The sequence below is a fragment of the Drosophila mojavensis genome, unplaced genomic scaffold, assembly GCF_018153725.1.
Source record: "Drosophila mojavensis isolate 15081-1352.22 unplaced genomic scaffold, ASM1815372v1 contig_36, whole genome shotgun sequence".
Classification (NCBI taxonomy): Eukaryota; Metazoa; Arthropoda; class Insecta; order Diptera; family Drosophilidae; genus Drosophila; species Drosophila mojavensis.
Window position 1 is genome coordinate 18,204,669 of NW_025318858.1, and position 12,489 is coordinate 18,217,157.

General features: G+C 38.9%; 1 protein-coding gene across 1 annotated transcript; it reads right to left on the reverse strand.

Moving 5' to 3' along the window:
• Positions 1-10,352: 10,352 nt before the first annotated feature.
• LOC6577201 lies at positions 10,353-11,437 on the reverse strand. Its single transcript, XM_032728918.2, has 3 exons — positions 11,377-11,437; positions 10,590-11,318; positions 10,353-10,516 (listed from the first exon to the last, which is right to left on the reverse strand). The coding sequence occupies exon 2, from the start codon at positions 11,292-11,294 to the stop codon at positions 10,758-10,760; it is 537 nt and encodes a 178-aa protein (XP_032584809.1). The 5' UTR covers positions 11,295-11,318; positions 11,377-11,437; the 3' UTR covers positions 10,353-10,516; positions 10,590-10,757.
• Positions 11,438-12,489: the final 1,052 nt, after the last annotated feature.

Genomic DNA, 12,489 nt, shown 5'->3' on the forward strand with positions numbered 1-12,489 from the left:
AAAGTGCGACAGAGATAGAGGAGGAGACAGAGACAGAGAGAGACAGAAGGCTAGGAGCCGCAATATTTCATGGCTGATGGATACGGATGTGATATATCGTAGCACAAGCGGGCTGTGATATATAGGCTCATACAGAGCTGGGCATAAATCAAACAATGGGCGGAGAAAAAAACCCAAAATATCGTATGATGTGCTGTAGGTGCTGTTGTTTTCCGGGCGGGCCGGCTCTGTTAAGGAAACAAGTGCACAGCACAACACCACAACAAAGAGCTATAAATTGGTGGAGGAATCAAATCAAAAAGGCATTGAGAATAGTTAGCGATGATACTGATCTAAGCGAGTTCAAAGCGGCGGCATGTTTAATCAGAATACATACATATATTAACGGAATTGAATCTTTTGAAATGAGATCAGGGTACAAATGCGTTGATCGGATAGAAAGGATTCGAAGAACTTGAGGTCATGTAATGATGTAAGTCAACTTAAGATGTTTTAAAATGAAAAATGAAAAAAGTTGAAAACTGAAAATGTTTATAATTGAATGATTTTTGGATAATATTTATAATATAATAATAATAATAATATTTATTGATAATAAATTTATTTATAATAAGGGGTTTTTCAAATATGATTAACATATGTATATAAAAAATACAAAGTAATAGCAAAAGTGAAGTAAAATAAAAACACAAAATAGTTAGGCCTAGTCAAAAGAAATAAATATTGCTTATAGGAAACTAATATTTATTAATTTATATTTTACCTCTGATATTTTTATAAATTTATTCTATTTGAACAATGGATTAAAGTAACATAGCTATTTAATGAATTTTTATATAGATACATTAATACTAATATGACGATCAGTCTATAATTAATAACTAAATAACGTAATAAAATTTATAATTTAAACCCTATAATATAATTCTATTTGTACTTTTAATCATTTTAATTATGTCTTTAAATATCCAGTATCCAGTAATTTATAATTAGTAATATTTAATTCTGCCGGTAATGCATATTATCCATTTAATATTAGTGTAAAATTGGAAAACCGGACAGATTAATATTCATTTTTAACCGATGCATTAATAAAATTGTTATATTATATTCATTAATGAGTTACAAAATACTAATAAAATTATGACTTATCTAAAAAATATTTTACAATAATTGGGCTATTTAGTAAATATTTAGAAACTTGCTAAGTTATCAAAATAGTTTAATTACTTAAACAACTTCATTTATGTACTTCATCACAATAAGTACTGCATTATTTCTCATAAATTATTTCAATTATTAGCCTCAGTCAACTGTTGAACTGTGAAAGTTGGCATTGGCTTCTGTCGATTCAGTAATCAAAAGTCGAAACTAAAACTTCTCACACTGCGACCGTTGCACGCGCATGAACTGTGACCTCTTAATGGTCATGAAAGAAAAGAGGGACCGAAAAAGAATCTGAGACAGAGAGAGTGCGACAGAGAGAGAGAGAGAGAGAGAGAGAGAGAGAAAGAGAGCGGGAGGGCCAAATGATGTATTCAAATTCGCAGGCGAATGCGAATAAATAACAAACGATGCGGCTCGATAATGTCGGCAATAAAACGAATGCCAACTGAAAGTCTCAGACAGAACTTGGAGCTGGTAGTTGGTTGCGCTTTTAAGCCTTTTAAACTTCAATCAAATTTCTCAGGATTTGACTGCCAAAACAGCAACAACAACAACAACAACAACCGCAACGACAACGGCAAGCATAAGCCACGCTTTGGATGGATTGTAATTGGGAGGAGAAGAATGCGTATAGCGAGAGCGGCGAGCACCTTTCTTTAAGAGAGGTTGCCAAGACGATGATCCTGTGCGTGTGTGCATGTAGTGTGTGTGTGTGTGCGTCGAGACAGCTGTGTGTAAAATGCCAGCACGTAAACGTTTCACATGCAAGAGCTAACAGCATTTGGATTTGATCTGCCTGAATGCTACCAAAATTACCAGACAGCCAGAAAGTAAAAAAAAAAAAATGAAAATAAAGAAGAGCTCTGGACCAACTATACGAATATGTTTATGGCTATGCGAAACACCGAAAATTCTGCTGATAAAAGTCCACCGTAGCGGTAGACGATCGCATATATACAAATTGGCTGCAGCCATTAGTCTCGAGAGAGTCAAGTTAAACGTTTTAGTGGCTGCGCTTAAGAGCGCTAAGGGTAATTTTTCACTTTGCTGCAGTTTCCAGTTTATTATGGCATTATAAAGCAGATCTCCCATCGATGGGCCCTTTCCTCGGCTGCCTTCTTCTTCCCACACAGATTCCCACAGAATATATACCTATGGGCAGCTATTGAATGCGATTCCAGGGAATAAGTCTGCAGCTATCTACTATTTGGAAAACAATTCGATTAGAATTGACTTCTGTCGAGTGCTCCGACTGCCCCCTCTCGCTCGGCTCAATAAAATACTTTCACATAATTTCCACAGAGAGTTGGAAAAATTGAGAGCGCTTCGTCGATAACAACAATAAGCAACATTAATTGTTTGGCATTGTCGGCATCCAGCTGTCCAACAATGGGCAGGGTGCGACGACAATGGATCTCGGTTTCCATGCGATTCCGACTCCTACACAAGTGTCTTCGGCTTTGTCAGTATTTCACGCACTTTGTAAGTGGTTAGATAATCCATTGTTTATGGCATCTAAAAAAAGAAGAAAAAAATAAAACACTATATACCGAAACCCGAATTTCGAAAATGGGAAAAATGTTTCGTCATTTTGCCAGCCAGTCTGAAATCGAGTGTAAAAAGGGGAATTCGGTTCGCTTCGGTTCGCCACAAATTTGAGTTACTTTGCAGACAGTCAGGCAACAGCGCAGCCTCTCTTAGGGTGTCCAAAGACGAGTTGTTCTTGGTCATCGAAGATGATTTGCTTATGTATTGTTTCTCATTTGAACAAATTAATCGCAACGCCATCGAGAACAACGAACTGTTTGGCTACTGCGTGGGTAGAAAACCTAAATTTAAATCAAACTTAATTTCGTTTGACAATTTGTATTTTAAAATATTTCTCTGAATATATATGAATTGGAATATATATGTATGTATATTTACAAATATTTAATTAAAATATAGTTCAAATATTTATCTGAATATGAATATATGCATATGTATATATACATCTATGTTTTTAAAATTATTACATTAAATTTAATTGTTATTTAATTATATTTATTTTTAAATTTTTATGTATGAAATGTACTCGATTTGAATTTAATATATTATAGCACTCTTCCTAAAATTCTTGTATTTATTCTTAAAAACAATATAAATAATAAGACAACGTCTTCTTTGTATTAAAAACTTAAAAATTTGCTTAATTAAAAATAATATAAAATTCAAGGTTCAGATTAAGTATCACAGTTAATCGAGAGTCTTGAAGTCTTTTAATAAAAATTTAATATTTTTTAATAAACATTTTAATTTTATTTTCCCATAATTTTTGATATTTTTATAGAATATTTGATTTTTGTATGTTTGTCCATGAACGAATTCTAGAATCAAAGTCAAAGTGATGGGAACTATGTTGAACATAGAAATAATCTATCAATTGATTATTAATTCGTCTAATTGATATAACTTGATTGATCTTGCTTCATAGCAATATCTAGGCAATACCTTCTCCCATTTCCCCTCCGCATATGTAACCCTCTCCCTTTATAGCCAAATCCGAAAACCTCATCAATTTTATTTGACAATCGGCTTGAAAGCGTGTAAACCAAACCTATTAAGAGCCATCAGAAGAGCGAATACAATTCAAGCTGAATGGATGCGCAACAATTGCATTCTGAGGCGTTTTAACAGAATAACAACAATAACTAAGCAAACCCAACAACGACAACGGCAGCCGTCGAGAAATGAAATGAAATCAAATGATGTGTATAAAAATGAAAATAATACAAAGATAAATAACAACAACAGCAACAAGGCAGCAACAGCAACAACAATAAGATATACAAAACTCGAAACAAAACCATATAATAATAAAAATCAAGAAAAATAACTACAAAAGCGCAAAGTATCTGTGTATCTGTGTATCTATATCTGTCGATGCGACGGCAGCGAGGGCGAGGTTGAATTTGTGCTGTTGCTGGCGGCGCTGCTGCTGCGACTGCTGCTGTTGCCGATGCTGTTGTTGCTGCTGCCGCTGCTGCTGCTGCTGCAGACAAGCGGGAACGATGGCGACAGCCATGGACAACAACATGCGAGACTCTTAACCTTTGACGCCCGAACAATGAAGTGGTTAAAAGCAAGACATTAACACACAGACTTACAGGCAGCAAACATAGCCAGCAACAACAACAACAATAGAGAGACTCGAGCTCGTTGCCTGGATCTGGGCTTGGGCCTTGTGTGTCTGTGTCTGTGTCTGTGGCTGCGGCTATGACTGTGCCTCATAGAGCAGAGATCGAACTCGAACTCCAGCTCGAGCTCTGCTGTGCTGTGCTGGCTTGTAGCACTTGAGTGGAATGACAGAAATTAGTGAAATTTATTATTGATATCCACTTGAATTTATAGAGCAGCGAACAAAAGGCGTTGTTCGAAGTCGCAGTCGTAGTCCGAAGTTGATGCTGATGTTGATGTTGCCCCCTTTACCTGCTCTCCCTCTCTCTGTCACTCTCTGTCTGTCTGTCTCTCTCGTTTCATATAAAAGGTGCATCTTTGTGGCGTCTCTCTGCAGCAGCAGCGGCAGCAGCAGCAGCTGCTGCAGCTGAAAAACAAAAATTGATGGCATTGCGTTGCGATCTAATGCGTGTGATAAACAGGTTCAGGCTATGCGCCGTTGCACCTATGCGCAGAAGGTGTCGCTGCGTATAAATTATGAGTGGAGAAACAATAAAATGCACAACAGGCAGCAGCGCTAATAGACGCGCTAGATAGAAAGGCCGCTTTGCTCCAAAGCGACAGACATGGACTGGGAGAGAGAGAGAGAGAGAGAGAGAGAGAGCGCGAGGAAGACAGGCAGAGAGAGGGAGAGATTCTTGCAGCCACCCAGAATGATGATTGCTGCGGACAGGAACGACGACACCCGCAGCAAGCATTCGTTCGATCGATCGATCGCATTTTTATATAAAGTGTATTTTCCAGCAGTTCCGAGAAAACTTGAGCGCCGCACAATAGAGTTATTTAGAGGCCCCAAAGTTATGGTTATTGATTTGAAATATCACACGATGTGAGTAAGGAGTGCGTGTGTGCGTTAAAATAACAGGGCAGCCGAGTCGTTGTCTACTCCATGTCAGAGAGACCCCCGAGAGCAGACTTGGCAGGTTCTTGAGAGCACAAAAGCCGCCGTTGCACACACACAATACACACGCACACGCACACGAACACACTTACAGATGGAGTTGAAACTGAAGGCTTCAGCTCTTCCAGCTGAAGTGCTATGGGCGAGTCGCGAGCTCTTGACAGACCCCTTGTGCTCGTGCCCTGTTTCAAATGTTCAGAAAATGTGGAACCTTTAATTAAACGGTGGCCTAAAATATGCAAACGAGTCGAGACCGACGCTCGACCGTATGCCAAGTCCAAGTCCATGTCCAAGTCATAACTCATTTTCTTTTTTTACTTTTATTTTTTGGTTTTTTTGTTTTTCCCCTGCACCGTCGGGGCTACACCGGCCCATGGGCCACTTTGCATACTAAACGGCGCACGCCCCACTTTCAACGCATGCCGAAGACGCGTCTGCAGCAACGACGTCTTCGTCTTCTTCGCTGTCGTCCTTCAGGCGCTTTTTCGGCAGTCAGGTGGGAGTGACCATGGAGTTTTTTCTCTCAGTTTTTTGTTTAGTTATTTTTTTTTTTCTTTTTGGTGCGCTACCGAAAGTCTCCAGGTTTTTCGCTTCAGCAGATTTGCATGCGCCAGTAGAATATTTTGATTATGGCTTCGAACCGCTGGAAACTCATTTAAAATCGATTTATGAAAGGATTAAGACTCCAAGAGAGACTGAGAGAGGTAGAGAGAAAGACGGACAGAGAGAGAGAGAGAGACAGACAGTGAGAGAGAGAAGGAGAACCTCTTGCCCCTGTGGAACGTCCATCATGCAAGCCACAAGTTAAGAAATTAGTAAAACTCATTTTTGCATTTTTAGCCTCCGGGCTTAAACTTAATTCGGAAGCACAGCAGGAGGTTCTAAGTAAATAAATGTGCCTACCCGGCCTCCATTCGTTTAATTTGCATTTTATTGCACCGGAGCCGGTCGGTGCTCGGCTCGCCGAAGTCTGGGGGAAGTCTCGAGCCAATTAAGCGTATATTTGCCACGCTTTACAGCTTTGGACGGCAATCTTCCTGTTGCCTTGTGCCTGGTGCCTTGTGTTGCTCTACTTTGGGCAGGCGCAGCTAAAAATGATTAAAGGCCATCCCGATCCAGACAGCCGTTTATATTAATTTCGCTTTGTGTTCCGAGCACCATCGCACCAGCTCCACTCACAACAGTCCTGAGAAATTGAAAGTGAATGCCGGGCAGCAGGAAATGAGTTGCCAATAGAATAATCATAACGCACCATAGGGGGTGGACGATCCACCTTAATCGGGCCCAAAGCTGGTCACACAATCCGTCGGTAGGGTAGTCCGTGCATACCTATTCTTCATTCCATATCCGGCTTACAAATGGCAGCTAAAAAATAAACTTGAATGTATTGAGAAAATTGGACTAATATAGATGGGTCCAGGGATATTTAGAAGCCAAACTCAAGAACCTTAAGATATTTATTTTCTTATGGTAAATGGGGCAAAATATTCCGCTATTAAGAATTATCGATGAGTTGACGCGAAGAAGATATGTGTATATCAAATTTATTGCATAGACGATTATACATATGCTCGAAATTTTAAGCGCATGTAATGGAATTAATTCTAGCTGTAGGATAAGCTAGAGTATATTAGAAAAATTCTGCAGTAAGATGAGTGAAATATCTTTATAGAGTAATGTAAAACGGCTTCCCAGCTTTTTACACAATTTTATGATTTCCTATTTTAGAATTTCGAGTTTACTTCAGTTTGCTATCCCGAGTCTGATGATAATTTGCGGCTCTCGTGGTAAAGAATTCCAAAAGGAATTTCCTTTAGGTATATGCAAATGTCTCAACTTTTTTCTCTGTCTCTCTCTGTCTCTATCCCTCTCGCTTTCTTTCATATGTCTTTCTGTATCAATCCAATTCTATCAACATTATTGTGATCTGTATCTATATAGTACATATATCTGTCTGTTATTTTTTATAAATTTCTGCAAATTATATTATCTCTCAATTCTATATTTATCACTATCTTTCTCTATCTGCTTTATTCCCCCAATCCTTATATATATCTCCCTCTTCTTCTGCTTCTTATTTCTCACCTGCCCTTCTCTTCCATTATAGCCTATTACTAAACATGTATATGTATGTCAAACATGACTATGCTGCGATGCCTTCCTTATCCCAGTTCCATGCGAATGCAATTCGAAGTGCTTACGTTCTGCTGGCTGGTGTCGATGTTGACCCAATGCGAATGCGAATGCAAAATTGAAATTTATTTCTTTCTCACGTAGTCGCCTCCGTCATTAGCTCAATCAGAGAAACGTTAAATCGCGTGCATCAATTTGGGCATTTAGGCATTTGGCCAATGAGCACGAATGGCGCCCCATTCGGCAACTGATTCCCATTCCAGCGATGCCAATTCAGATTCAGATTCAGATGCCGAGTGCCGAGCGTCGAGCGCCGAGAGGTATTGGAACAAGTCGGACGGACACATGTCCACATCGGACTGATGGCCATGCCAAACGTTCAGCGATGCACAGCGAAATGCTTTGGCTGTCACTCAGCTGGTGAGTGTTTCGAGTGCGGGGGTCGAGCACACTCTCACATCATTCAAGCGGGCAGTCAGTCCGTCCGTCCGTCCGTCTGTCAGTCGTTGTAGCCACTCAATAATTCGGCAGTCGACGTACACTTCCTTCTACTTCTGACCCAACCGACAGTCGCGAGAAAATTGCAACAATTTTCCATTGATGTTGTTATTGTTTTGTTGTTTTCTTGCAGTTTGTTTCATTACGATTTGTACCTCAGTTTGTTTGCAATTAATTGACATTCGCAATGCCCCGAATCGCAATCGCAATCGCAATCGAGAGTCCGAGCTCACTCTCTCAGTTCTTATTTGGCCGGGCAAATTATATTGAACTGATTCCCACGACGCTTTTGGCCAGATGGCTTCGATTTGATTTCAGTCTGTCCTTAGCTGATTTTCGTGTTGTTTCTGGTCGAAGGCATGCAAATCATTCAGGGAATGTTTGAGGAGGGGCTAGCACAAATGCTTCACATTCGCACTGTTCGCCTTCGCCTTCGCCTTCGGCTACGGCTTCAGCTTCGATTCGGTTAGTTGATTCTGGCTCGGCTCTACTTGGTCGTAAATCACTTTCAACTGGCCAACAGCCTTTCCCGATTGACAACTTAAATAAGTTGAATAATTCTGCTTAAGGAATTAGCATTTTGATTGGGAAGGTGTTAGAGCATGACGATCGGTGTATAGAGCGAAACTGCTGTTCAGATAATAGCAGATGAAGTTATCAAAACTATTAGCTCATAATATATAGTACATTATATATGACTCAACTTATTATTTACTTTATATATAATAATAATAGTATTATATTACTTATACAAATATGATAGACGATTCAACTTAGAAATGACTGGTTTTATCAACTTTACTTCATATTGAACTTGTAGAAAACACAATTTCCATTACGTTTCGATTCGTAGACACTTTTTATTTGCCCAAGATCTTTGGCGCATGGTCAAAGATCTTGGGCAAATAAAAAGTGTCTACGAATCGAAACGTAATGGAAATTGTGTTTTCTACAAGTTCAATATGAAGTAAAGTTGATAAAACCAGTCATTTCTAAGTTGAATCGTCTATCATATTTGTATAAGTTCATTTGTTGTTTGCCTACTCGGCTCAAGAACAATGTCAATACACAACAACAACAGATCTCAAGTGTCTTAAAATTGATCAACGGCACGGATCAAAGAGCAACATATTAATATTTTCTAATCCATTGTAATTATGATTTCTCCCTCATTGTTTGTCACAAGAAATGTTGTTGCCTTCAACAAAAAAAAAAAAAAAAACAGCCGGCCCGAGGCCGTATTTTTTGTTCTCTCTCGTTCAATAGATCATATTACCAAGTGAATATGTCAATTCCTCACGAAAAACGATAAGAGATCTGCGTCACAGCTACGAAAGATAAAAAGAAGAGACAAGAGAATTTTAAAGCAAAATCCCCAAACACTAATTGTAATGGCTGTGCGTGCCAACCACAAAGTCGACTACCAGGCCGCCTATTTCAGCAGAACTGACAAAATACAACAAAAAACGGGCATAAAACTAATGATAGTGGAAGAAGGGAGAGCCGGGAAGAGGGCGATGGCGAGGCAGCGCCTAATCTGGGCCTGCAACAGGGATTAGTTGGCCCAATCAGCGGCAACGCCTGCGGCTAATGAACAGCGGCTGCTGCCACTGCCATTGCCAACGGTTACCAGGAACTCGGGAACTGGGCAACTGGGCAACTGGGAACTCGGCTGACGCCCCTGGTAATTACTCGTACCAATAAAAAGTCATGCCAAACAATGGCAATGGGTCGCATTTGGACTCGGCTCGGCGAGCTCCAGATCTCCGATAGGCGATCTTATCAACTGCCACATGAGTGTGTGTGTTATGACTTTTACTTTTCTTTGGCTTCGGTCGCGCGCATCGGGCCAAATCAAAGCAGATTATAAATTCGATCGGAAAGATGACAAGCGGCCGCAGCAATCAAAATCAAATTATGAGACAGCAGTCAATAATTTGACACGACAAACCAGAGATACAGACGCGATGGAAGACTGACGAGATCACACGCCGAAAACAGCTCAAAGGAGTCTATCTATATTGAGATTTCCATGTAAAATAGGAATCTAGATGTTTCGACATTTATTATTTGTAATTTTATTGAAAGTGAATTTAAATTGACATTGACATTGACATTGACTAGGAAATATGTATATCATATATATGCTTCATTTAAAGCTTTCTTATTATTATTAATATAGAAGATTGTAAAAATTGTATTGATTTGTACATGTAGAATACATAAGTATTAAATCTACAGTTGAAACAGATTACTAATATCAACTATAATTTGATATATATATTTTTTATTATTTAATTTATTTTATATTCTATTTATTTATTGTATGTATTATCATTGCACATTTTAAATATAATTTACCAATACAATTCAAAAAAAAAATAAAATAAAAATAAAAATAAAAAAATAAAATAAAATAAAAAAATAAATTATGCCATAAATTGAAATATGAAATAATATATAAAAAAATTGGAATCTTCAATGTAAGTTCATGTTGCTATTTTTGTTTTGAATATTGACAATTGGGGGAAAAAAATCCTTCGGTTTATGAGGTCCTTGAATTTACTTTAGATATCTGGCCGCCTCCATCTCTGTCGAATACTGCAAAAATAATTATATATTTAATTTTTAGATATGCGTTAGCACACATATAAAATACAGTTCGCCTGCTTACAGATTATAGTTGGTATACAGCGTGTGTCTGTATTGTTCAGTTCCTGAAGAGTTCCGTGAGATCTCCAATTATCTCATTTTAATATTGACGAATTAATTAATAGTATATTATATATTTTATATTATATTCCACATCAGTTTACTGTCTCTCTTGTTTTTACTTTTTTTTTTAATCATCTCCTTCTTTCTTGTTTCTTTTTGATTTATTTTTTTTCTCTTCTTCCTCTTTTTCATATTCTTCGATGCGCCGCTCCAGCACATCCACGTCCAGCCACATGAGCGAGGCGATGTTCCAGCTAGGCGGCGGATCGTTGTTGATTTCGGCCATGAGCCTCTTCAGGCGCATTCGATCCTCCTCATTGGACATTTTGCGCCTCTTTCGCATCGTGGCTTCCAGAGTCTCCAACACCGATTCACACTTGACACGCTTCTGTACAATCCTCTGGGTCTGAGATGCCTTGTTCTTGGTGCCCGGCTTGCCCATCTCAGCGACAGGCACATCCTCGGGCAAATCCGGCTTTTTCTCCTGCAGCCCTTTTGGCTTGGGCTTTATCGATCTCTTCCCATCGAAATTTTCTTCCTGCATCGGTTCGGTTTGCGTGGAAACCGTCTTAGTCTTAGGTGCCACAGGCTTGGAAGTAGATATCGAACGCAAAAGGTTTGTTATGGTCGCGTTCTTATGGGCTTTACGTTTTGGTCGTTCCATTTTAATTTTCACTATAAATAGTTACTAAGAATGCGTATGCTTTCTCTATACGAACTTTTTATTTTATTTTAACAAAATTTACCAAAATTCTTGAAAATATTTAATTTAATTTTTTATTTTTTTTGATAGTACTTCTCACAGTTGTGAATTAGAACTGACTTCAAATAAACAGTATTCTTCATCTCTTCAAGGAATTGTCGGATAAATTTTCAAGGCTAACTTGATGCAAAAAGTTTTAGGCAACTAATTTATATACATATACTTTTCCGTATGTCATATCACACAATTTAAACTATTTTCGTTAATTTCAATTTTATTTACATAATATTAAAATATTTATATAATTTTCTTATTGTATTATCAAAAATGAGCTGATTGTTATCATTATTTTAAATTTTATAATTGTTGCTCTTATTCAAATGAAATGAAATGAAATGCAGTTAAATATAAGAAAACCAAATGTGACAATAATTTACATTCAATTAAGTGCATGTTCCGTTATTTTCAGGCTGCCTGCATATAAGGCCTTGTAAATATATAGTATATATAAATAAATATATATACATATATATACTTGTAAAGCTTTGCGACATTTTGTTTGGCTCTTGGTTTTCAGTGAAGTTTGTTGTGCCTCGCTGGCCTGTCCCAGTCCCTGTTCCTGTTCAAGTCCCTCTGCCCGCTCTCTGCTCTCCGCTGTCCAATGTCCGCCGCCCGCTGCCCGTTGCCGCTCATGTTGCCTGCTATGTACAACATCAAGTTTTATCGCTGATCGTGATCATGTAATTCCAGCCCACGCATGCGCGCACAGCGTTAAGGAATCAAGTTTAGCGCATTCTTATTGCCGATCTGAATGCGCGCCTTTCGCTGTGACAGATGGTGTAAGGCTGCAAGGCATTCCCGTGCCCAGACCCAGGCACAAACTCGAGCCCAAGCCCATGCCCAGGCCCAGGCCCAGGCCCAGATGCAGCAGACGCAGCATCAGGCTCAGAGTTGGAGACGGCGAATGGAGCCCGAGCCGCGAGTCGAAGACTTTAGCGAACGACTGGTTTTTGTTTTTGTTGCTGTTGCTTGGCTAGCCGAACGTTCTATATATGTATGTAAACTGGTACTTGAAATTTGAAATCATGTACCATTTGCCTTGAGTTGCCAGCGCCTGGATGTGGATCTGATCGTCGATCGTGTCCCTGACAGAGCG